General features: G+C 35.4%; 1 protein-coding gene across 3 annotated transcripts in view; it reads right to left on the bottom strand.

Annotated features, from left to right (window-relative positions):
• Nucleotides 1–13648: 13648 nt before the first annotated feature.
• huwe1 (HECT, UBA and WWE domain containing E3 ubiquitin protein ligase 1) overlaps nucleotides 13649–27724 on the bottom strand; it is a 61808-nt gene continuing 47732 nt past the window's right edge. For all 3 annotated transcript variants that reach the window (XM_073823706.1, XM_073823704.1, XM_073823705.1), the window contains 17 exons: nucleotides 26934–27618; nucleotides 26668–26762; nucleotides 26397–26553; nucleotides 26097–26229; nucleotides 24771–24976; nucleotides 24339–24601; nucleotides 21032–21134; nucleotides 20711–20860; nucleotides 19933–20178; nucleotides 19709–19826; nucleotides 18149–18289; nucleotides 17730–18017; nucleotides 17530–17635; nucleotides 17330–17447; nucleotides 17058–17239; nucleotides 14848–15038; nucleotides 13649–14525 (listed from right to left, as the gene is read on the bottom strand). In XM_073823706.1, the coding sequence (XP_073679807.1) occupies nucleotides 14423–14525; nucleotides 14848–15038; nucleotides 17058–17239; nucleotides 17330–17447; nucleotides 17530–17635; nucleotides 17730–18017; nucleotides 18149–18289; nucleotides 19709–19826; nucleotides 19933–20178; nucleotides 20711–20860; nucleotides 21032–21134; nucleotides 24339–24601; nucleotides 24771–24976; nucleotides 26097–26229; nucleotides 26397–26553; nucleotides 26668–26762; nucleotides 26934–27618 (3285 nt within the window). In that variant the 3' untranslated portion in view covers nucleotides 13649–14422. The remainder of the gene's footprint in view (nucleotides 14526–14847; nucleotides 15039–17057; nucleotides 17240–17329; nucleotides 17448–17529; nucleotides 17636–17729; nucleotides 18018–18148; nucleotides 18290–19708; nucleotides 19827–19932; nucleotides 20179–20710; nucleotides 20861–21031; nucleotides 21135–24338; nucleotides 24602–24770; nucleotides 24977–26096; nucleotides 26230–26396; nucleotides 26554–26667; nucleotides 26763–26933; nucleotides 27619–27724) is intronic.

Below are 27724 nucleotides of genomic sequence, written 5' to 3'. Positions count from 1 at the left end.
TCAATAATCAATTTTAAGTGATTTCTCCTAGAAAGACACAAGTCATTGTCAGTCAGCGACAAGAAACTAGTCAAAAATCCTTTGCAGGGAGATAAACTGAGGAGAACCTACAATAGGCAGCTCAATGACACAAAATCATAGTATAAGCACTTTGAAATATTGTGGTTTTAAACATGGTGATAATTAAAAATATACAATAGTAATTATTTTTTAAATAAATAATATAATATAATATGTGACCCTGGACCACAAAACCAGTCATAAGGTTAAATTTTACAAAACTGAGATGTATACATATGAAAGCCCAATAAACAAGCTTTCTATTGATGTATGGTTTGTTAGGATAGGACAATATTTGGCCGAGATACATCTATTTGAAATCTGGAAACTGAGGGTGCAAAAAAATCTAAATATTGAGAAAATAGCCTTTAAAGTTCCCCAAATTAAGTTCTTAACAATGCATATTACTAATCAAAAATTACATTTTGATATATTTATAGTAGGAATTTTACAAAATAACTTTATGGAACATGACCTTTACTTAATTTCCTAATGATTTTTGGCATAAAAGAAAAATCAATAATTTTGACCCATACTATGTATTTTTGGCTATTGCTACAAATATGCCCCAGCGACTTAAGACTGGTTTTGTGCTCCAGGGTCACATATAATATCACTCTGAACTAAAACTGCAACAGTACTTTTTCAAAAAGCTAATGGAAAATGTTTAATTATACAATAAAATCACAGTATTTCCATGGTATTCCTGGAATACCACATAAATAACATGGCTTTCAATATGTTAATCATTGTACCATGGTAAAAACATGTTTATTTAGTATTATGGTATTCTTTGAAGTACCATGTAAATACAATGTTTTAAATATAACAGTCATTGTACCATGGTATTTGCGCAGTACTTTTTCTGAGGCAAAATAGTATTGTATAGTATTCTTAAAGTACCACAGTACTTTTATGTAATTTTATATACTTAAATGAGTAAATGAACTTAACAAAAATATAGTATTATGATGGCATTTTTTAAAGCACCCTGGAGTATCATGTAAATACCATGGTTAAAGAATATAAAAAAACTGTAGCATGGTACTACCACAGTACTTATATTGTAAAATTAAAACTGAATGCCTATCATATAAATATAATCACTGTACCCAAAGTACTATCATAGTACTTTTGTGTAAAAAAAAAATGAAATGAAATAAAAAAAATAAAAGTATATGTATAAAAATGTATAAATATAATATAATCACTGCACCACAGTACTACTTTTTTGTTTTACTTTTTTAATACCAAAAAATAATTTTGATTAATTTAATGATAATTAATATAGTGCAATAAAAAGTACTACCACAGTACTTTTGAGTAAAAAAATAAATAAAATAAAATAAAATAAATAAATGTACGTAAAAGATACATTTAATATAATTACTGCACCATGGTAGTCCTTTTTTTTTTTACAATTTTTTTTAATATCAAAGAACAATTTTGTTTATTTTATTGATAAAATATTAATATAGTGTGATAAACAGGTACTACCACAGTCATTTTGTGAAAAATAAAATAAATAAAATAAAATGCATATGTATAAAAATGCATAAATAAAATAATAATTATAATCACTGCACAATGGTACTGCTTTTTTGGTTTTACTTTTTTAATACCAAAGATGAATTTTTAATTTAATGATAAAAGATTAATATAGTGCAAAAAAAGTACTACCACAGTACTTTTGCGTGAAAAATTAAATTAAATTAAATTAAATTAAATTAAATTAAAATTTTGGTTTTACTTTTCAGTAATACCAAAGAATTTCTTTTTTAATTTAATGATAATGCAAAAAAAAAAGTATTACCACAGTACTTTTGTGTAGAAAAAATAATATTAAATAAAATAAAATTAAAATAAATAAGTAAATAAATAAAATGTATATGATATAAATATATAAAATATATATGTATAAAAATGCATAAATATAATATAATTACAGCACCATGGTACTGCTTTTTTGGTTTTACTTTTTTAATACCAAAGAAGAATTTTGTTTAATTTAATAATAAAATATTAATATGATAAATAGGTACTACCACAGTCATTATGTGTAAAAAATAAAATAAAATAAAATAAAATGCGTATGTATAAAAATGCATAAATATAATCACTGCACCATGGTACTACTTTTTTGGTTTTACTTTTTTAATACCAAAAAATATGTTTTTTTTTTATCATTTAATGATAAGAGATTTGTATAGTGCAAAAAAGTACTATACAAATACTTTTGTGTGGAAAATTAAATTAAACTAATAAATAAAAAATACACTAAAAATAAAATAAAATGCATTATGTATAAAAGCGCATAAATATAATCACTGCACCATGGTACTACTTTTTTGGTTTTACTTTTTTAATATCATACTTTTTTTAAAGATTTTTTTTTATTTTTTATTTAATGATAAGAAAATAATATAGTGCAAATTGTACTACCACAGTACTTCTGTGTGGAAAATTAAGTTAAATAAAATGTAATGTAATGTAATGTAATTTAAAATAAAATAAAATAAAATAATTAATATAGTGCAAAAAAGTACTACCACAGTACTTCTGTGTGGAAAATTAAGTTAAATTTAATTTAATTTTTAAAAAATAATAAAATAAATAAATAAATAAAATCCATAATTTTTAAAAATGCATAAGTATAATTACTGCACCATGATACTACTTTTTTGTTTTTACTTTTTTAATACCAAAGAAGAATTTTGTTTAATTGAATGATAAGAGATTAATACAGAGCAATAAAAAACTACCACAGCACTTTTGTGCAAAAATTAAATAAAATCTACTTAAAAATATAAAAAATTTATACATTTAAAAATGTATAAACACAATATAATCACTGCACCATGATACTAATTTATTTGGTTTTACTTTTTTAATACCAAAGAAGTATTTTATTTATTTTAATAATAAGAGATTAACATAGTGCAGTATGCCCTAAACTTAATACCAAAAAAGAATTTTGTTTAATTTAAACGCTAAGAGATTAATATAGTGCGATACGCCCTAAACTTTGCTAACAGTGCTAATAATTTGCAACCTGAGTGCTGTGAGTGAGACCCACCCTGAATCAAACATGCTGGCGATCCGCCAGGTGAGTGTGTCTGCATTTAAGAGACAGAAAATAAATGCAGGCCCCACCCAATGCTCTCACGCTCATATATTTGCTACTGCCGCCTACCCCATCAAAGCATCATTATTTGTTTTCAGTACACCACTGCGAGGGACAGCACTGCGGACTACCAATACCCTCAACACCACGATACTCTCATGGGTGATTAACACAATTACACGGCCCAGCTAAACCAGGGGGAGGGAGAACCAACCATAGATAAAACATCAATTATTAACAACATCAGAGTGATACAAACAAAATGAATAGGTTAAAAATACTATAGCTACTGCATTAAATGAAACAACACAGCAAGCTATTGGTGCAAATAAAGCAAGCTTATTAAATACAACAAATGTTTGCATTACGTCTAAGTCAATACGAGGCTGCAAAATGCAACCAAACCAGAACATGCAGCAAAACAGCCACTAATATTCAAAGCAAGACCTGCATTAAAGATGAAAACACAAGAGCCTGTTGCTGATTTCCACACGGGATGTGTGTGAATCCACTGAGAACTGTTTCTGTTTACGAGACAGGGCAACTCAAGGAGTGAGACAATGTGACATGACAATAAATTAGAAAATAAAATCTTTTAAAAAAATGTATAAAATATAATTAGCACCCTATTCAACTCATGAAAGTTTAAATAAAATATTATATGTTTTTTTTTTCATATTTTGTAACATTATAGAAAGGAATACAAAAACATAAATGATAAATACAATGCAATTATTTTGAATGCAACAGCTCCGGTTTGCAAGACCACACACTGTCCTCACTGCTACACCATTGCACCTTAAGTCTCAAAGGTGTGATCATCAAACCACAAGAAAAATCTGCAAAAACAAGCCAATTCTGTTTGACATCCATCAGACATTAAACGCTATTGAATATTCTCGCTGACAACCTTCTCCGCTTACCTCTGCAGTTACGAAGCAGCTTCAGGTTTCCGTGCTCCTCTGGCAACTGTGTTGTTTTATCTGTCCCTGAAGGTTCTTGTGTCTCCTGCTCTGTGTCAGATTGATTGTGGCCTCTCTTCACTGCTGATGCTGCAGTGCGAGGAAAACACACCCTCTCCTGGCTCCCTCGCTGCCTCTCCCTGCCTCCGATTGGCTGGCGTCAAAAGCCAGTGACATCACCCTTTTTTCTTCTAGCTCCCTGCCTCTTTTTCTTCACTCTCCTCTTCTCCTCCCTTCCCTTCGTTCTCTGACCATTGCTTTATTGTCTTCATCCTGATTTCCAGTCCGCATTCCCCTGGTGCCAGATGAAATGTGTCCATAATTTCCAGCGGTGATTGGCAGGATCTGTCAGAGCAGGAGGAGAGAATCAGTCAGGCAGAGGAGTGATGACATGGTAAATGCAGAGAGCTGTTCTACAGCACCATTAAAGGCGTCTTGCTGGTGGTTTGGTGGGCGCGAGTAATAAGAATGAGAACTATATGTTATGCTAATTACTGCATTGTTATGCAGCATTTGTATGGGGGCACAGGGAAAGCTTTCTGTTTATCCCTCCCTGCAATCTCTCCTTGAAAGTGGCGGAAATATGGAAAGAGAAGACCCAGGAGGGTGTAAAATACACATATGTGACCCTGGACCACAAAACCAGTCATGAGGTTAAATTTTACAAAACTGAGATGTATACATCATATGGAAGCTCAATAAATAAGCTTTCTATTGATGTATGGTTTGTTAGGATAGGACAATATTTGGCCGAGATACATCTATTTGAAGATCTGGAATCTGAGGGTGCAAAAAAATCTAAATATTGAGAAAATCACCTTTAAAGTTCTCCAAATTAAGTTCTTAACAATGCATATTACTAATCAAAAATTACATTTTGATATATTTATAGTAGGAATTTTACAAAAAAAATCTTCATGGAACATGATCTTTACTTAATTTCCTAATGATTTTTGGCATAAAAGAAAAATCTATAATTTTGACCCATACAATGTATTTTTGGCTATTGCTACAAATATACCCCAGCGACTTAAGACTGGTTTTGTGGTCCAGGGTCACATATATAGTGAAAAAAAAAAATCACGCTCTTAATCACTATTATTGTCCAAAAAAATAAATAAAATAATATATATTCTGTTTTTATTAATTTTATGAATTGGAATGCAGAATTTAAAAAAAACATGATTTCTGAAAAAAATTAAAACCGAGTTATCCTTTTTGCAAATGAACTCTTCATATATACTTATATAATCTCTCTTCAAGATACTGTTTGTTTTTTCTCAGTAATCCAAATTTGTATTAAAAACTGAAATAACTATTATGACATACAAAAAAGACAAAACAAAAACTAATAACTTGGATGCTGAATAAAAAAAGAAAAAAAATCACTGTATATTATACTGTAAAAGGATACTGTATTTTAAATACATTCAAATCCATTAAAATATTCAATATTTTATAATTATATATCTTATATATCTACACGTAATATCTATTTTACATAACATATATATATAATATTTAATATATGAAATACTGTAAACAGTAATATTGTGATTACCATTTATAATATTTATTTTCTTATTATTTATTATTTTATGATAGCCTACTTAAATTATTCTATTATGCACAGTAGTGCAAACTGTACATATTTTAATATCTATTTTAGATGTGAAAATTATATATATATAAATTCACTGTAAAACAGTAATAAAATTAGGGGAAAAGTCTATTTTAATATATTTTATTTTTATTATTTTATAATTCTTAATTATTGTAATATATACAGTAGTGTATATAAGGCACATATTTCCTATCTTTTTACATTTAACAATTCTATATAATATTGTACAATATATATCAAAAACACTTTTAAACAGTAATAAAAGCAAGAAAAATGTCCATTTTGTTATATTTTATTTTTTATTTATGATACTTAAGAAATTACTCTAATATGCAAAGTAGTGTACAAAATGCACATTTTCACATACATTTCATATGTAATTTAAATGTAAAAAAAAACTATTTCATATATCTTATATCTATTTTACATTTAAAAGTACTATATTTTACATACACACACATATATATATATATATAATTTATAAATACACAATACTGTAAAACAGTAATAAAAATAGAAAACCATTTTCTATTTTCATTTTTTTTTACTCCAGTTTTCAGTGTCACATAAAATTATTCTATATTGCACGGTAGTGTATATTATGAACATTTGTCTTACTTTTTATATATTTTAAACCTTACTAGTTCTTAGAATGATGCTTAAAATAATAAAAATCAATATATTATCTTAATTACACATATTAAAAAAAGAAGAATATAAAACATTTTTGCATTGATAATGAAGATCATACACAAAGAGATGAGTGAATAAACTGTGTAAGAGAAAACCTTTCATCTTAACTATTTTAAAACATCTTATTTGTGAATGAAATCACTTCTGGGAAATTAGAAGTAAAATCTGTTCAGCCACTCTTGAAGCTGATATATTGTGACTAAAGGAGCCTTTTACTCAAACTAGCGCACGGTTGAATGGCAAATGAATCACGTACAATTTGATTCATGAGGAAAGGCGACTTGCTGCAAAATGGCAGATTTTTCCACAGATTCTGATGGCAAATAAAGTGAAAATAAGCAAATATCAGACGCTCCTAATCTCTCCATCTACACAATCACCCTCCTCAGCATGCAAGCACACTGCAGACGTGACGGTGTAGGTATACAGTAAAGGTCAGTGCTTGCAAGTGAGTTCTGATCTCTTTGTTAGGTGACATTATCTGGCTTTGTGTTCAGTGCCACGCTTACAGGAAGTCTCATTCCTGCAGGTGTCTCATGACACACACATGCTGAAAAACACCAGTCGCTGCCCTTTAACCGGAAACTAATGCCCAGTCTTCTGTTAAAGGACCTCAATTTGTGACAGGTCCATGAGCACATCCTCAATCAGGCAGGACAAATGAAGCTTGAAGGTTCATCTTGAAAACCTCGCGCAGGGAGTTGCCAGTTTGCATTAATGGCATCAAATGCAATGACAAAAGCTCATGCAAAACAGCCGCTTTGAATATGATTTGCAAGGGCTACAAATAGACTGTCAACCACCAAAAAGCAAATTACAGCGTTCCGATCAAAGGACGATTACATGGGAATTTCTGTTTCAAACAGCTGGGCTCTTTTTTTAAAATAGTGGCACTCTACAGATGGAGCCAAATTGGTGGAAAAAATGAACTGGAAATAAAATAACGGGATGTTGTATTTGATTATTTTTATTTCAATGCCCTTTTAGTGATTTTTTTTAAATATGAAAATCAAGGACGAGAACAAAACGCAAAGACCCGCCCCTTTTAGTCACCCTTGCTATGTTTGAAACGCCATGCCGCTTTTATGCCAAACATGTTCTGACGCAGTGAAAAATACGCGGAGCACAAAGGACACTGAAACGCGCCAACAAAAAGACAAAACAGGTTGCTTTTGCTATGAAACAAAGTCTTTGCGTCCAATTTTGTAGTTTTTTTTTTTAGAAATTAAACCATAAATTACGTGTCGTGACAGAACGCTGTAGCGCCTCAGTTCAAGCAGGACGTGAGGCGATCATCTTTTTTATTTACTGGTTAAAACACAAAAGGAATGTACATCAGTAGTTTACTATCACTATTTTATTTCAACAGGGGAAAGACGTAAATACACACCATATTTTAAGTTCAAGTCCACCGAAGAAGTTCATCTACTCACCTGCCATTTCCATTTGTTTATCGGATAAAATGGCCAATTCGGCGTTATGATTGGTCAGATTGCCTGTCAATCAAACCTCCATCCTCACAAGGTCAAAAAAGCTATTTAAGAAATACTGTCGACAGTGTCAAGGTATAAAACTATTAAGCAGAACGACTGTTTTAAACGGAGATGATGTAGTAAGAAGTAATGTTACTTGGGAACCAAATCGAATTTATCAGATATTTTAAATTGAAACAATGTTTAATAATTAACTTTTACTCTATTTTTGATCAACTAAATGCAGCCCAAGTGAGCAGAAGAGACTTCCTTCAGCAAAACTTCAAACTCTACCAAATTTTTAAATGGTGTGTATACAGTATAAATACACACACACACTTGTTCCGCTATCCTTGTGGGGACATCCATAGGTGCAATGTATTTTATACTGTCCACACTGTATTTTCTATCCCCTTAACCTACCCCTAAACCTAACCCTTAGAGGGAACTTTCTGCATTTTTACATTCTCAAAAAAACTCATTCTGCATGATTTATAAGCTTATTCCCCCATGGGGACCTCAATATAGGTCCCCATCATGACACAAGTTCTCACCAGTCTGTGTGTATTCAGGTTTAGGTCCCCACCAGGATATAAAAACATCAAGGTGCATTTATTTGATCAAAAATACAGCTAAAAATGTAATTTTGTGAAATATTATTGCAATTTAAAATAACAGTTTTCTATTTTAATATACTTTAATATATAATTTATTCCCGTGAAGTAAAGTTGAACTTTCAGCATCATTACATTCAGTCTTCAGTGTCACGATTCTTCAGTTGGAAACAATTGTGCTGCTTAATATCAATTGCAACCCATGATGCATTTTTTCAATAAAAAGTACACAAGAACAGCATTTTTTTCAAAAAAGTAATTTTGTTAAAATATACACTACTATTCGAAGGTTTTTCTTTTTAGAAAATAAAACTTTTATTCAGCAAGTATGTGTTAAATGGATACAAAGTGATAGTAAAGACTTATATTTTTAGAAAATATTTCTATTTTAAATAATCGCTGTTCTTTTTAACATTTTATTCATCATACAATCCTGAAAAAGTCACAGGTTCAAAAAAAAAAAAAATTAAGCAGAACAACTGTTTCCAACATTGATAATGAATCAGCATATTAGAATGATTTCTTAAGGATCATGTGACACTGAAGACTAGAGTAATGGCTGATGAAAATTCAGCGCTGCGTCACAGAAATAAATTATATTTCAAAGTATTTTAACATAGGAAAACAATATTATAAATTGCAATATTACTTCACAATATTAGTGACTTTTCTGTATTTTTTATACAGCTTTGATGAGCATAAGAGACTAATAAAAACATTAAAACTCTTACTAATCCAGTTCATTCCAATGTAGTCAACTGTAAACATGCCACTAATTTTAACATTACATTTAAGCAATCTGGACTTTGTGTCTGTCAATAATTCATGAGTTGGAAAGAAGCCACTGAGCTCTGCCTCCATCATTACCCTTCAATTACTCGGTGATTAACACCAGGTCAGACCATCAGAATGACCTCACATTCACTTAATGAATTCAATTAATCTATTAGCGTCATGAGTACAGCCGCAAAATAACCAAGCTCAACCAGTGACCCCAAGACCATTCCCATGTAGTAACATACATTTAAACGCAACCTTCCTAGCTGGAAATGTCAGGGTAACAGTTAATAACACCATCTGCATTACATTTTACATCTGCTAGAGAGATCTCTTCATTAATTCAGTCTTTTGGTCACAAACACAGACAAAATAGCACATTTGTTTCATGCAGTTCCTCTCCTCAGGATCTAAAGTGGGACAAGCTATGACGACGTTAGTCTCTCTCTCTCTCGCTCTCTCTCTCTCTCTCTCTCTCTCTCGAGGTCTCTGGTTATTGTGCACCAGCACAAGAAACGAGTGCTGAAAATGAGTGAGAGAGATGAAGATAAAGAGAAACAGAGACCAGAGATGCAGACAGGAAGGAGGAAGCCAGCGCTTGATTTATAATGGCCACTGCTAGAATGCAGAGTCTGTTCAGAAGTTAATTTGACTATGAGGTCATGCGAGCCGCAGTGGTGTCTATGCTACTGGAAAGAGGTTTTCGCTGCCTCTGATTTGAGCAGAGACTCCCAGTCCATTTCCACACTGATGAAAAGCAAGTGAAGCAGAAAAACAAAGGTGGGAAAACATTTAAAAAGCGACACTTTGGCTTCTGCACTGGGATTCAATGAACAACCAGTGAAAATGTGACAGATGTCATCACTAATACTTTTCATATATGTGACCTTGGATCACAAAACCAGTCATAAATGTCACTTTTATGATGTATGGTTTGTTAGGATAGGACAATATTTGGCCAAAACACAACTATTTGAAAATTAATCTGAGGGTGCAAAAAAACCTTAATATTGAGAAAATCACCTTTTAAGTTGTCTAAGTTAAGTTCTTAGCAATGCATATTACTAATCAAAAATTAGTTTGAGTAGATTTATGGTAGCAAATGTACGAAATAATATCCTAATGATTTTTGGCATAAAAGAAAAATCAATCATTTTTGACCCATACAATGTGTTTTTGGCTATTGCTACAAATATACCTGTGCGACTTAAGACTGGTTTTGTGTTCCAGGGTCACACATCACAGAAAGTATCAGAACATCTCAGCAGCTTAATTGTTTCCCATAAACACAGTCACTGATAATGTTATTACATATGCACAATAGCCTAAAACTAATTGTGACATCCTTTGCAAACAATATGAGTTTCTAGATCATACGGTGAAGCTTTTCACAGCTTAATCTAATGGCATTAAATGGGATGTCTGTTCAGGAAATTAGCACTTGCGCTACTCAAGGTTAAAATATACATTCTCATTTAGGAGCATGAAGTTAATTGCCTTTCAGTCGGCCTGAAAAATGAAGCAGCCCATTTATTTCCTTCCTTATCATTTCTCCAGGATAGTCAATATTTAAGCTGATTTATGCACACTGTGCTACACTAAAAGTGTTCTGGCTTCGCCTCAAAAAACACACTTCATTAATGAACTGGCCTTATGCCTCGCACTAGACATTTTCCAAAATATGAATTAGTATATTTGAGATAAACTGGGACAGCTGGAAAAAACATTCTGAGAAAACCATAAAAACGATTTTGTTTAGCATGGCTGCACAAAAGCTTTCTTCACTCTGCTTGTACTATTGATAACAGCTATGGATTTGTTTAGTGATCAAACATTAACAAAGGCACTTGCATGCAAAAAATGCAGTGTTTAATTAAACATCATGCACACAGGTCACCATAGTGGATTTATTTTTACCTGAAAAAAAAAGTTTGGAATTATTAGAAATGATTTATATTTGCAGAATCTGCAAAACGTTAGTTATTTTACCAAAATAAAATGGGTCATACAAAAAATGCATGTTATTTTTTATTTAGTACTGATCTGAATAAGATATTTCACATTTAAGATGTTTACATTATTAGACCACAAGAGAAAATAGTTGAATTTATAAAAATGACCCCATTCAAAAGTTTACATACACTTGACTTTTAATAATGTGTTCTTATCCTGAATGATCCTGTGTTTTATGTTTAGTGAGTCCCTTGTTTGTTCTGAACAGTTAAACTGCCTGCTGTTCTTCAGAAAAATCCTTCAGGTCCCACAAATTCCTTGGTTTTTCAGCATTTTTTGTGTATTTGAACCATTTCCAACAATGACTGTATGATTTTGAGATCCATCTTTTCACACTGAGGACAACTGAGAGATTCATAAGCAACTTTTACAGAAGGTTCAAACGCTTACTGATGCTTCTGAAAGAAACATGCATTGAGAGCCGGGGGTGTACGTTTTTTTTAACAGAATGACGAGGTGTAAATTTTTCATTTAGTATTGCCCTTCAGAAGCTAAAGAAGATACTTACATGCTTCCCAGAAGACAAATTAAGTTAAACTTGCCTTGATCTTCAAATTCAAAAAGTTTTCACCCCCAGCTTTTAATGCATTGTGTTTCCTTCTGAAGCATCAGTGAGCATTTGAACCCAGTCACTCAGTGTGAAAAGATGGACCTTAAAATCCTACATTGTTGGGAAGAGTTCAAATCCACAAAAATGCTGAAAAAAATTGTGGGACCAAAAGGATTTTTCTGAAGAACAGCAGGCGGTTTTAACTGTTCAGGACAAACAAGGGGATCATGAACAAGTATCACTAAAATACAGCTGTGGATCATCAGGTAACAGTATTAAGAATCAAGTGTACGTAAACTTTTGAACAGGGTCATTTTTATAAACTCAACTGTTATTTTCTTTTATAGACTATATATAAATGTCTTATGTTAAATGTCTTATTCAGGTCAGTACTAAATCGAAAATAACATGCATTTTGTATGATCCTTCTTATTTTGGTAAAATAATTACCATTTTACAGATTCTGCAAGGTGTATGTAAACTTTTGACTTGAACTAAGTATTTTTGTATATATTTAACAACTAATAGATCACTGCACTCCCCCTGCTGGCCAGTCTGAAATGCAAAGTCATAACTGATTAATCAAATATTAAGAGACCTTTTTCTGGACATACAGTGTTGAGGAAAAACATGCACAGGTATAGCATCTGTTTTAGAGCATCTTGGAAAATTCCCTCGTCGTGGTAATTTCCCTCGTCCTGCTGAAAATTAGACCTATAATTGGAAAAAATAAACTTAACTTTAATATTTTAGGCTGTGTAACTTATCTGTAGGCACATTCTGCTTAAACCTATTTCACCAATCATTTTGTCCCAGAGAGGATTTTCTTTTGCCCAACATTTTAAGTTAAATGTTATTACATTGGACTAAAGCGTACTGACTTATATAACGTAATAACTCTTGCTATGTTATTACCAAACACTGGATTGTGTGAGGTTTTTTTTTTTGGACAACTTTTGCATTTCTCTTTGAAACTGGTCTGAATTCACACACATCAGCTTTTGAGGGAACATTGCCCAAATTATCCACAATTAATTAATTTGTTTACTCAAAACTAAGGTGCTGAGCTCAAATCAATGAGGCCTACAATCAATTGGTTCCAAAGAGAACTACAAAACCTGTCAAGTTGACAAAACACTAATCCCAAAATTGGTGACAAATATAGCATAATGAGAGATTTATAAGTGTTTTTTAACCAGGAACTCCAAATTAGGTAAAGAATTTTCAGGGTTAAATGGAATAAGCAAAAGAAACATCTGAAATTCAGAAAATGATCACAGCTCCAACATCCTCTCTCACCTTTGATCTTGCACTTTGTTGAGAGCTGTCAGTCTAGCCAAGTGGACTCCTGCAGTCTGGGGTGAGTAGGAGAAAGCAGGCATGGTGAACTGTATCCTAACAGCATGGATGCCCAGCAGGGACATTACTGGAAGCTCCAGATGGTTCGAGACGCTCATTACACTTCACACCAGCTCCCGTGCAAAAACAAAGGCTAAAAAGGCTATCCTGAAATACTGGTGAACAAAAATCCAAAGCAATTAATGTGACACTCATGCAGGTGATCAATAACGGGACAGAATTCCTCATACATAACTCAGGATGAAGAATAGAGCTTTTAATACTTGGACCCCACAGCATGTGTCAAGTTAGTTTCCATGGACCTCCATCAGTATATTTCTTAACATATAAATGATATTTGCTCCTGTTAGTGCAAATGTGTAAGGCATACATTGAAACAACTCTAGAGGACACAGTGGGCTCATTTTATGCATTTATTTATGTAGCAATTTACGTTCTGATTAGCTGCTGAGAGGCTGCATCAGCAGTTGGGTAATAACCGCATGTGTCTGAGCACCCGCGGTTCAAGTCTCAGTCCTTCACTTCTCAAATCTGTGTGTTCCTCTCCAAAAATACCACAAAAGATGCCTAAAAATGTCCCCTTTCTGAAAATCCCTGCACGTCTGCAATTTCACCAAAACCTCGCTCCATGTTCTCGCCCTCCCGCCCTTGTCCACGACTTCCCCTCCCCCAAATTAAAGTTCCCATTTGCAAAGCTAGTGAGGTCACACATTAGCAACAGAGGACAATCAACTTTTTTTCCCCCGCCAGAGGGTTACAACCATCCTCTTTACACACACAAAAACAGCCCTCTCCTTTTTAACAGCCAGAGAAGAACAAAAAAGATTAAACATAATAAACTCCCAAACCTTTTGTACAGAGAAACCAAACTAAATGGAGAAAATGTCTTTTATATTAGTCCTCAGATATCCTCTGTGATCTTCTCTCGGGCTCTGTAATTTTAATAGGGAAGTGAGACACACACATAGACCAAATACAGTTCGGTGTGTCAATGAGAGGCTCTGTGTGTAGTAGGCAATGTCAATACATCTCTGTCACTCGTAGCCGTCCATCTGTTTGTTTTATGTGGATTAGAAGTAGGTCTTGGCCGTATGTATGATAGTGTGAATATGCATGTGTGTCATAAGTTAACAACATGTAAGTCTACATCTGTGTGTGGGTTTAGGGAGAGTCTTTAGGCCAATCCGAAGCCTTCAGAACATTCCTGAATGGCCAGCAGCAGCATGTGTCTTAACTTCTCATAGCTCTCATACGCTGGGAGGTCCAACTGGTTAAAGCTGAAAAGAAAAAGAGAAACAGAGACGTATAAGAACACAATTGCCATGCAATGTAGCATGTAGACTTTAGAGACGGTTTATTACATGCATTATGGAAGTTCTGAAAGGAAACATCTGTATTGTGTAGGGATGATATGAAACGATATGTGTCTTCTGGGCAAAAAGTGTCGATTTTTTAAATATTCTAACTTAAAGGTCTTTAAAGTTGTGTTTTGGGCCATTATGCTTTGGCATAGTATCTGTCAAACGAACTACAGATTGCAATAAATATTTTATCGTGGACTTCAGTATTGTGTGTTCAGAGACACCGGTGTTCATTTACCAAGTGTGCGCAGAGGGCAGGCGGTCAGTGGAGCGGTCGTCTCGGTGGATCTGGAACTTCTGGATGCCGTTCATTCCTTCCAGTGCAGCAAAGCCCTGCAGTGGCACTTTAGACGTGCCCGTAACAAACTGCAGGAATTTGGCCCGGTCGGCCTGGTCAAAGGATCGTAATGCACGCCAGAACCACTGGATCTGTGAAGAGTAAGGAGGACAGAAAATTAAAACCAGGTAGAGAATACATCTGGCAAAGTAAATTGGGTATTTAGACAAAAAAAAAAAAAACTAAACGGTAGGAAAATGACTTGCTGGCTATAAAATTACAGAGAGCTGCAGGAATAAGTCCTAAAATGAGTAAGGATTTCTTCAAATCTGGTTCCACTGCCTGAAAGTCTAAGAGTTTTTGGTTAAAGGATTAGTTCACTTCAAGATAAAAAAAAAATCCTGATAGTTTCCTCATCCAAGATGTTCATGTCTTTCTTCAGTTACAAAGAAATTAAGTTTTTTAGGAAAACATTGCATTATTTTTTTGTCATATAGTGAAGGTCCAAATTGCAGTTTCAATGCAGCTTCAAAGAGCTCCAACTTTGTTGTTTTACCTTTTTTGTAAAGGGCATTTGACTTTCTTTGCACATTCGCTTTGTAAACACTGGGTCGGTACTTCCACCTACGTCACAAGATCTTTCCAACGTGATTACGTAATGTGTGGACAGAGCTAGAGCAAGATGAGCATTTGCGGCTGCAAAGTATATAATTTCAATTTTTGATGACTGCATTGTCTCACTAGATAAGACTCTTATTCCTTGGCGGGGATCGTGTAGAGCCCTTTGAAGCTGCATTGAAACTACAATTTGGACCTTCAACCCATTGGACGCTATATGAAGAAAAATCCTGGAATGTTTTCCTCAAAAACCTCACTTTTCAACTGAAAAAAGAAAGACATGAACATAACATCTTGGATGACATGGAGGTGAGTAAATTATCAGGATTTTTTTATTTTTATTTTGAATGCTTTAATGCCTGAAATAAGGTCTGTGGTTAACACAAGCTCAAGATATCTTCATGTTTTATTCTACAAAATACATTACCCCACTTTTACTTTGTCTTTAAACAGATGGTTGCTAACAAGTTACTAAATGGGACTAGGGAGTTTACTGGGCACATTAAACACCAAACAGGAAAACTAATCTAATCTGCTTTTAAATAAAGATTTAAAGAGTTGTCTGAAGCTTAGTGGTGCTGACATTGAAATTTGTGGTGTAGTTTGTTTATAGCCTTAGCTTTTCACTTCTTTGCTGGTTACAGAGCTAATTATCTTAAATAGCCAATTAACAAATTCTATTAGCTTTTTGTTGAGCGAACTAGGGTGATGCTCACTTCTGGGCTGCCCCCTAACCATTAGTCGACGAGAAGATAGTTGGTCGAATATGTTAGTAGCAGCAAATTTACATGGCAGCTTAATCTAATGTTAAACTAAAAAATGTGCGCTATTGAAGGGCCTGTGCGGAGTGGAAGCTTAATAGTAGCGCGCTCACTGCATGACAAATGGAGGTGCCGGTGTGGTCACTTGCTCTTAAATTCAGTTTTTCATACAGATAAAAGTAATACATCTTTTGGAATCTGTAAAGACTGCATTTATTAGTGTGCACTCAGAATAACAACAAAACGTTGCGCTTTTGTAAAATAATGAAAGCAAATGGATGCGCTTTCTGTCGTCTCTGTGAACTTGAGTGCGAAACTTCGAAACTCCATGTATACTTGTCTTACAGACATGAACAATATAGGCCATCTATAAAGAGTGAAATGTCTACTTTTAAATGAACTAATTAACAAATATTCTCTGATTATATAATCCGTATGAAACATGTAAGCGTATTCGCTATGATGAGTCAGTGCCGCCGATTTTATCTCTTAAGCCGAAAAGAAAAAAAAAAAAGCACTAGTTTATCAATATTATTATATCTGCCAGTGCACTGTGGCAAGCTTTTATTGCATGCGTTTGAGCGCTTTTTAGGCTATGTATGCATTAAAGGTTCATTATTATGATTTATATGGTTTATTAAACGTGCAAATAGTTGACTAATCCGTAAAATAAAATCCTTAAAACTACTAGCTTTAGTCGAGGGCAGCCCTAATAGTTATCAAGGAAAACTGCAGAGATAAAGGCAACAGTCATAAATAAAACAATAAATATGTAATTTCATGTGTAAATACCTGAATAGAACTGGACTGATATTTGTGGTATTCTGTATTGGCCTTGAGGTCGTCAATGTCGATGGTGGGCAGGCCGGAGATGAGCAGCTCCAGCTCTTGCTCAGTGAAGATGGAGATCAGTCTCTTGGGGATGATTTCATAGAAGCCCTCCAGGAAGGCGGCCAGCTGTTTACGGATTGCACCTGAGAAACACAGATGTTTCAGCTCTCTGATAGACTCCTGAACCTCCCCGTTCCTCACTAACAGTGATGTTTATTGGAGTGTGTGCTCACCTGTCATCTTCATCTGGCAGACCAGATGCACATATTCTTTCTTATTCTCCTCTGTGACAAGGATGTTGGCACCATTGGCCTTCAGATCTCTCACTTCACACACGCCAAACTCTTGGACCTGTGAACATATGAGAAATTGATTTTGACATGAAATGACAGAAATAACAAAATAAGAGTACTAATCAAAATGCAGCCCATACCTCTGTGCTGAATGTCAGCTCGTAGCCCAGAGTGGACACATCGTTCTCCAACAAGTAGACCAGACCCTGGAAGAAGGGATAGTCTTCGCTCTCCATGTCTGTATACCTATGAACCACAAAATCATTCAGGTTATTCCATACAACCCAATTAAGATAAATAAGACCTGAATATGGCAGATGAAGCTAATCCTTGATGGTACCTGACGCTCTTGCCCAGGATGTGTTTGTAGAAGCTGCGTGTGAAGTAACACTCTAATAGCCTGTTGTCATAGACTGCTTTAGCCACCACACGTCCCACAAACTTGAAGTAGCTGAGATGGTTGGGGTTGCAGTGGGAGGATGGGTTGATGGTGTAGGTGACTCGGTCGCCAGGTGAAGTGCGGAACAGGGCGTACATGGGGTTGAACATTTCTCTGGAGATGATCATGTACCATTCTCTTAACAGCCCACCTGCATCCTGACCCTCTTCTCCTTCAAAGACTATATACCTGTAGAGAAAGAGAGCGTAAGAATGAAAAGGAGAACAAACTAGACTGCCCTGCTCTTGCAGCTATCTGTAAAATACTGGGCACATTTGTGTGAGAGAGATTGGCAGAGTGAGAAAGCGTGAGAGATTTACAGTCTGTTCTTCATGTCCTCTGGGCTCTTGCGGTGCAGCTCTCTGTAAGAATCTTCAAAGACGTGGTCTCTCCTCACATGGACGGCCATATCCTCTTTCCTCAGGCCCTCATCCAGACGCTCCAACTCCTGACGGAAATACCTAAAAGACACACTTGTTAGATAAAAGACTCAACCCAGAGAGAGAGGGGAAAAAAGTAGAAACCCAAATAAGGAGAATCAAAAAAAAGGTTAATAAAAAAAAGTTATTAACCAAAAATAAAAATAAATAAAATGCGTCTTAAGTAGCACGGGTATATTTGAAGCAATAGCCAAAAATACACTGTATGGGTCAATATGGGTAATAATTTTTCTTTAAGCACAAATCATTAGGATATTAAGTAAAGATCATGTTCCATAAAAATATTTGATCAATTTCCCACCATAAATATATCAAAATAAAATTTTTGATTAATAATATGCATTGCTAAGAACTTAATTTGGACAACTTTAAAGGCGATTTTCTCAATATTTAGATTTTTTTTTTGCACCCTCAGATTCCAGATTTTCAAATAGTTGTATCTCAGCCATATATCGTCTTATCCTAACAAGCTTATTTATTCAGCTTTCAGATGTAAAAATCTCAATTTAAAAAAAACCTTCGGACTGGTTTTGTGGTCCAAGGTCACAAATGAATACACAAATAAGGTTTTATTTCACCCCTAAAAAAAATAAAATTAAAACAGATAAAGTATATTTTGCATAAATAAAATGTGTCTGTTATTTAGATTTTTTGAACTGACATTTTCATACATTTCATACATTGACTTTACTACAATACAGATGTTTTATTTTTTAAATTTTTGTAATTGTCATTCTCCATAATGATTCTTAACCGACTTTGACTACTTTAATAAACTAATTTATAATTAGAATTACAGCAAAAATCAAGATAATACAAAAAGTATCACATGTATATATTGTTTGCATTATATTAAACAGATTACAGCATTACATTTATTTGTATCATCACTACTTTTTTTCTTTTGATTTTGGGGTGAAATATGAACATGTTCTTAAAGAAATAGTTCACCCAAAAATGTTATGAACTACTTTCATTAATTACTCAACCTCATGTTGTTCCAAACCTGTAAGACCTTTATTCATCTTCGAAACACAATTTAAGATATTTCACCACAATTTTTGATGAAACCCGACAGCTTTCTGACCCTAAATAGACAGCAAAGCAACTACGTTCATGGACCTGAAAGACCATGAATGTGCGACACAGAAGCGAAAAATTGTTGAATAAAACCATTATTTTTGTTTTCTTAGCCTTGAACGTGGTAGTTACGTTGCTCAGAAAAGGGTCAGAAAGCTCTTGCATTTCATCAAAAATATCTTAATTTATGTTCCGAAGATGAATGAAGGTCTTACAGGTTTGGAATGACATGAGGGTGAGTAATTAATGACATAATAATTTTCATTTTTTTTTACCCTAACAACTAATTTTATGCAAAATATAAAATATTTTTAAACATTTTTTTCCTTAAGTTTTTAGTGGCTAAAAGCCATATCTTACTTGCGCTTGACATCAAAGTCCAAGATGCGGATGTAATCAACCAAAACAGCGAATGGCCCATCTGCCAGATGAGTTGTGGACTGTCGCAGGATCTGATTCAGCACTGTGCGGTGGGTCTCTGTTAAAGACAGGGAAGGAGTTCATATCGAGGACAGTCTTCATTAGTATTCATCATGTGTTCCTCCATAAGGGACCACGGGACAGCTTGTGTTTGATTGACTCACCTGCGAAACGCAGGAACTTCTGTGTGTCTGGAGGCAGGTTGGAGGAGATGTGCATAGAGGAGGGCTCCCTGGAAAAGAAGGGATCCAGAGAGGAGGGGGTGGCAGGGGTGAGTGGAGCGGGTGACAGTGGGGGTGGCTCGTCCTTGATGTGTGACAGCTGGCTCTCTCGAGTGTCTCGAACTGGAGGTTTGCTTTCCCGCTCAGTGGCGTGCACCAGGAAAAAGGCTTCTACTGCGGGTTGCAGCACTAGAGCAGTACAGAAATTTGTTAGCATGAAATTATTTCTGTTTCTAAAAACATAAACACACAGTAAACAGGAAACATTTTCTTATGCTCAACAAGCCTGCATTTATTTAATCCAAAGTACAGCGAAAGCACTTAAATTCTGAAATATTTTTACTATTTAAAATAGTGTATAATGTCATAAAAGCTTTTTTATTTCAGATAAATGCTGATCTTTGGATCTTTCTATCATTCAAAAATCCTGAAAAAATTACTTTTTAAAAGTACTTTCTAAAGGCTCATGTGACAATGAAGACTTAAGTAATGATGCTGAAGATTTAGCTTTGATCACAAGAATAAATTATATTTTAAAATATATTGAAAAAGAAAATTGTTTAAATAGTAAACATATTTCAAAATTTTACTGTTTTCGCTGTACTTTGGACCAAATAATTGCAGGCTTGGTGAGCAGAAGAGACTTCTTTAAAAAAACATTAAAAATCATACTGTAAAAAAACTTTTGACTGGTAGTGTAAAAAAATTATAAATAAAATACCTAAAACTGCATGTTGATCATGGGACTCCTCAAGCTCTTTTAGACACTCCCCCAGCATGTCCCATAGCTCATCCAATAGCAGCTGCTCACTCAACAGTGGCAGGTCAGGCAAACGCTCCTCCTGTTCCTGCTGACTGCTGCTCTCTTCACCTACTCACACACATAAGCCATATTTTAACATGCATACAATGTAACCAAGTCACATCAACACAGCACCATTTATTGCATCTATTACCGTTTAGTTCAGAAACTTCTATGCAATAATTCCAGCCACTGATGTTCCTAAGCCATCATGTCAGCTATTGTTACACAGGACCTTACCTGATGCTGCCTGGTCTTGCTCTAGAGGTGAGGGCTGGTCCACATCCATGGGCGAATCATCTCTTTGAGCTGCTGGGGGATCGGCAACAGAGTGCACCTCCGACTGAACCGGGGGAACCAAGGAACAGGTTGAGATTCAATACAATTCCCCCCAACAGAGAAGAAGAGACAAAGAGTGTATCATGTAGGAAAAAAGATGAAATGGGGGTAATCACAGACTGAAACCAGAAGCAGTGCTAGAGACACAGTATCATGCATCAAAACATTCAGACACTGGCAAGAAAGAGGGGGTTGGGATGGCACTTAAGCAAGAAAGCATTGACAGCCAGCCAAAAATCAAACCACACACAAAGAGACAAAGCTAGAGAGAATCACAAAGCTGGATGCAGCATTCAAATATCTCAAACATCGCACCATACAGACTTTCTGCATTAAATGCAGCACAATGCAGTGGGAGGCAGAGCAGTTGAGAAGTGGAACAGAGAATTTAGGGTTTAGAAAAGAGTCACTGGTAGGATTTATGACTGAATTACTTGGTTTGTCACTGGAAAACATTGTGAATTCAATGTAAGTTCAGAAACTTTTCAAATAGTGTTCAAGTGCTTGATAAATAGAGCTGAAGTGATCTTTCAGAGGCTGGATAGTTTTAATTTGAACTGCAAATATTTACTTGTATAATGATATTTGATGTTAATTCAGGGCTTGGTGATAAAATAAATATTTGTGATATTTCACAATTTTGTTGGTGATATAAAACTAAGCATCAAACTTAGTTTAACTGAGATTAAAGGATAACTATTGCCAAAATGCAACCTGGGCTGTTTTTTTTTTTTTACTGTAAACGAGACAAACTTATATCTAAAAGCATAATTACGACAAACGTTTTTGAGATTGACCGTGATTTCGTTTTGTGGTCAATGGCCAGTGAACGGGAGTTCTAGGGGCATAACTTTGAGCGCATTAAAATCGATATTTTTACAACACTAAGAAGGCTCGACACACCATGAAACTTTGCTCGAAGTATCGCTTGGGTCTCTACACATGAACTCGAGCATTGAGAACATTGTGTACACAGAGTTTACTAAAAAGAAAGTTTTTGAGCGACTCACTTTCACTGTTTGAGTTTCCGCTCGCGGCCGTCTTGCCAGTCAAGAGGTGTCGATCTCCGAATGCGAGGATGGATAGCTCCTAAAGCATATTTCCATATAAATGCACAGCTAATTCGTTGTTTTGTGAAAGTGAAAAACAATATTAACCTTCTGGTTGTAAAAAGAGCCTCATATAAGCCTAATATTTCGTCCTATGGAGTCCATTCATTCGCATTCGGAGATCGACACCTCTTGACTGGCAAGACGGCTGCGAGCGGAAACCCAAACAGTGAGAGTTGTTCAAAACCTTTCTTTTTAGTAAACGTTGTGTACACAAACAATGTTCTCAATGCTCGAGTTCATGTGTAGAGACCCAGGCGATACTTCGAGCAAAGTTTCATGGTGTGTCGAGCCTTCTTAGTGTTGTAAAAATATCGATTTTGATGCGCTCAAATTTATGCCCCAGAACTCCCATTCACCGACCATTGACCACAAAACAAAATCACGGTCAATCTCAAAAACGGCTCGTTTGTCGTAATTATGCTTTTAGATATAAGTTTGTCTCGTTTACAGTAAAAAAACAGCCCAGGTTGCATTTTGGCAATAGTTATCCTTTAAGGGTTAAAGACCTTTCTGACAGGATATTTCACATCTGAGTATGCAAACATTAAAGATTATAATAGTCTCTCAGGTTTGAACAAAAATTTCAATTTTTGGAATCTTAATAATTTTTCCAAATCACTTCTTCTAAACTGAAAAAGGTAAATATTGCTCTTTACCCAATTTATTGTTAAACTGGTAAACAATTTTTAATCTCTCTCAATTTTACATAAATTAACATTTGTTAATTTAGGAGAGGGGAAAAAACATTTTCTCTGCATTTTTCTTCTCTTAACTTGCTTTCTGATTTAGTTCTCTAATAAACCTGGCTTTGTATACTACAAATATTGTTGGTCCTTCAACAAAATTGCTTTTGTTCCTTTCTTTGTTGTTTTGTATAAAAGCGTTTGCTAAATATATACATTACCAGTCAAAAGTTTTTGAACAGTGAGATTTTTAATGCTTTTTAAAGACACCTTTTCTGCTCACCAAGCCTGCATTTATTTCATCCAAGTATGGTACAAACAGTAAAAAGTTTAATATATTTACGAATTAAAATAACTGTGTCCATTTTTTATATATTTTAAAATGCAATTTATCCCTGTGATTTCAAAGCTAAATTTTTAGCATTATTACATGATCCTTCAGAAATCATTCTAATATTCTGATTTGCAACACAAAAAAGGTTGAAAACAGCTGAGTAGAATTTTTTTCAGGTTTCTTTGATTAAGAGAAAGTTCTGAGGAACATAATTTATCTGAAACAGAAATATTCTGTAACATTAGTCTTTATCATCACTTAAAAGCATCCTTGCTAAATAAAAGTGTTAATTTCGATAATTTCTTTTCCTCAAAAAAATGTATACTGACTCCAAGCTTTTAAATGGTATAGTTTATAATGTTACAAAAGATTTTTATTTAAGATAAATGTTGATCTTTGGATTATTCCATTCAAAGAAGCCTAAAGAAAAATATACTCAACTTTTTAAATATTGATAATAATAAAACATTTTCTTGAACACCAAATCAGAATATTAGAATGATTTCTGAAGGATCACGTGATACTGAAGACTGGACTAATGATGCTGAAACTTTAGCTTTGATCACAGGAATAAATTACGTTTTAAAATATATTCAAATAGAAAAGAGTTATTTTAAATAGTAAAAATATTCCAAAATTGCATTTTTGCTGAGCTTTGGATCAAAATAAATGCAGGCTTGGTGAGCAGAAGATACTTCTTTAAAAAAATCTTACTGTTAAAAAAACGTTTGACTGGTAGTGTAAATATAAATGCAGTAAAAAAAAAAAAAAAAAAAAAAAAATTAATATATTTTTGCTGTATTTTACTGCTTATATTAAACATTAATCTAAAATTCAGAATGCATCTAAAATAGAGATATACAATAAATACTGTCAAATATATATACTTTTTTTAAAGCTATTTCGACCTTGGTCTGTGTGTAATACGGTGCAATATGTCCTTAAAAAGTATTGTAAATTTAGTAAAATAAGTCAGTAATACGTGATAAATACACAGGATATTATGAACAACATGGGTGTGTGTAAGGGTGAGTACAGTCAGTAGCAGTCTGCCTGCTGTCAGTGCGGCCCATGCTAACCGTGGCTGCGCTGGCCGTGCCAGCGGGGGGGTTGTTGGTTGCAGAGGTACTGGGGGCAGACGATCCAGCCACAGCCACAGCAGCGGATGCAGCGGCAGCAGCAGCAACAGCGGAAGAGGATGCGGATGAAGAGGGTGGGGGGGCCTGCTGTAGACGGCGTGCCCTCTGCCCCTCTCTCACCATCTGAATGATGGCGTCCGCTTCAGCCTCTAGCTGACGGACCGCAGCCTGGATACTGCTGGCCGAGCCCAGACTGGTCGAACCTGGAGACAAATGGAGAATACATTTAGAGAAACCCGTGAACATAAAATTAGGTGTATATATACCGCCCAAAGGGAGAAGAGACTCAATTGAAAGCTTCAATGTGAAGCGTGGAAATGTCCTTAAAGGATTAGAGAATGAATGCCTCAGTGTTAAAAGAGAGTGACTTACTCAATCTTCCTCCTGTCTGCTTAGCTTTCTTGTTAGCTCGCCGTGTGTCTTCTCTAAGCTGGATGATGACCTGCAACACGCGCAGGAAAAACTTCTGCGTGGAGGTCTTGGACGTGAGCGAGCTCATGCAGGGCAGCTGCAGCTCACGGCCACCTAACGTGCGCTTCTGAGCAGCCACAATCACCACACTCTCTGACCCGTCAAATCTGTAACTCATTTAGAATCAAAAGGTAAGGGCAAGTACTGTTAATGTGAAGAACCATTTTATGGAGAAAGTCTGAAGCAAATGTCAATTTTTACTTTAATATTAGCCACACCAAATGGGTTTTGAACCAACCTTTCTGCAACCATACTCCCATTGTGCAACAGCACATTTTCTTTTTTGAAAGAAATTAAGGCTTATTTCACAAAGATACATTCAATTGATCTGACTAAGCATCATGAGTATTAGTCAATTTTTCCAATAGGATTTCATGAAAACATAACAGATTACAACAGACTTAAACAAAAATGGGAGTTGGAGTCATTTTTGCATGAATTTAACAAATAAAAAATTTCTTCTAAACTGAAGAAAGGTAAAGACATTTATAATGTTACAAAACATTACAACTCTAAACTTCCTATTCATCAAAGAATCTTGAAAAAGTATCAGTTTTCACAAAAATATTAAGCAGTACAACCGTTTTTAAGAAATGAAAAAGAAAAGAAAAGAAAATTAAGAAATGTTTCTTGAACCCAAATCAGCATATTAGAATGACTTCTAACATCATGTGATACTGAAAACTAGAGAAATTGCTCCTGAGAATTTTTTTTATATTTGTTTGAGACACTTTTAAATATTTTATAATAACAGAAGTTACTTTACATTGTAATATTTCACAATATTACCGTATTTTTAATGAAATAAAGTTATTTTATAATAATAGATAACAGTCTTATTACTCTTTCAAAAAAATAAAATAATCAAATTGACCTAGGGCTGTCAACTCAGACAAACTCAGAGTGAGGGATTGAACTTTTATTTTGAAATCGCAATGAACAGTTAGCATGTTGAGAAAGACACTGATGCATTCTCCTGAAGTTGCGTAGGTTTATAAATGATTTACTTTACAAATATGATGAAATGGTGGATGTTGCTACCCAGATGAATGTTATAATAAACCTAAACTCACAGCAATACTTCTGCGTCACTTCTGGTATTTTCCCAGTTACTCAACAAAAATGCAATCTGATTTTTTTTAAATCAAGTACTCAAATTGAATCGAGGATTTGTGACAGCCCTAAACTGACCCCTAGTGGTAATGTATATTGAAACTTTGTCCCCACCTGCTGGTCATCTTGCCCTTTAGGCGTGTGGTGATGGATGGGTCCTCATGAGAAGCTTCAGGAGACTGAGCATCAGCACGTGCTCTTCTCTGCTGCTCCAGGTTATACTCCCTCAACTCCGCCAGTAAAGTGCCTAAACACAGACCAGAAGTTTTGAAATTTCTGCTAGATAAGCTGTAAACGAACCTTTAAGTACATTAGCATTACTTGGCCGTCTACATATAATAGATATTCAATATTCAGTACCATAAAGAATCTTAAAGTATAGTTACAAAAAAAGGAAATTTTTGTAGCACTGACCGATTTGTTTGCAGAGAGTGTATCCGAGCTGACGCGCGCCGCTGAGTAGAAGTCTCAGTACAGTGTCTCGGGTCGGTGCGTCCCCTCTGGACAGCTGCAGCAGGATGTTGGCTGCGTCCTCCAGACCTTCCTCCGAACACGAGTGGGATGTCAGCACCTGGACACAAACCACAGGAGGTAACTAATCCGACCGCTGAGCTGGGTCAAAAGAGCCCAGGGTTAGGAGAACCAGACATGAGGCGACATATGTGTGTGCACCATCATTAAATACCTCCACAGAGAGCTGCAGCTGTTTCTCTGTTAGTCCAGCAGAGGCCAGTTTGGCTTCAATGTCTGCGGCACTCACAGCTGCCTTCTGTTTTCCCACTAAAATAATGAGATATAACAATGTGATTTGAATATTTTACTGCCAGAAGCACAAACACAACTGATTGGCCAATTATCAGAATCATACAAAATTACTTGACTACAGAATGACCTCTAAAATGTATAACTGCGTCGAGCTGGATGCATGTGTGTGTGTGCTATGAGACTCACCAGCAATAATGCCGGAGGTGGTGGTGCTGCTTGCAACAACAGATACCGTAGTGGCTGGCTGAGAGGGCGTCAGGCCCACTGAGCCCTGCGTAGTGCCCGTACCTGCCACCACTGAGATGGTTCCCGACCCTGCTGTGGTTTGAGCGGCAGGGGCAGAGGGTGTGGCAGTCGGGGCCTGAGGCACTGGGTGGCTGGCTGGAACCTCCATGGCCTTGTTGTCAGGCAGAGCGATGGAGATCAAAGAGAGCAGACGGAGCAGTTTCTCAGTAAGAAGGGAACTACGGCGGATCACCGGATGGGAGAGCATGTTCATCAGCTGGCCCAGCGGAGATGCCTCAAGGCTCAACAGAGCCCCCTCTGTCTCACCAGCACCCCCTAGAGGCACAGTCTTCATGGAGGCCTTGCCTTTACGGCTCACATTCATGTTGTCCAGCTTGACCAGGAGATCCCAGAAATCAGTGGAGATGCCCAGGGACTGTGGTGTAACTGTGCAGGCGCTCAGGGAATTGTGGGTAGAAGTGGGATTACTCAGGGTAGCTGAGGAGTTGCTCTGGCTGGTGCCACCTGACCGGCAGCTTCCACTGGCAGTCGGTGTCGAGCTGGCACAAAGACGAGTGTCCAACTCGGATGGGGACAACGACAGGGGATCTTTACAGCGCTGCTGAGTGAAGTGACTGGGAAATACCTAGAAGAAATAAGAGCAAAAGAAACAACAGGGTTCATACTAAATTCCAGGACTTGCCTGGGATTTTCCAGCACTACTTTTTTTGATTTTCTAGACTTCAGAGATG

Source organism: Garra rufa, chromosome 18 (genome assembly GCF_049309525.1).
Source record: "Garra rufa chromosome 18, GarRuf1.0, whole genome shotgun sequence".
Lineage (NCBI taxonomy): Eukaryota > Metazoa > Chordata > Actinopteri > Cypriniformes > Cyprinidae > Garra > Garra rufa.
Note: the sequence above shows the minus strand (reverse complement) of the source record. Positions and strands in the feature narration are given on the sequence as shown.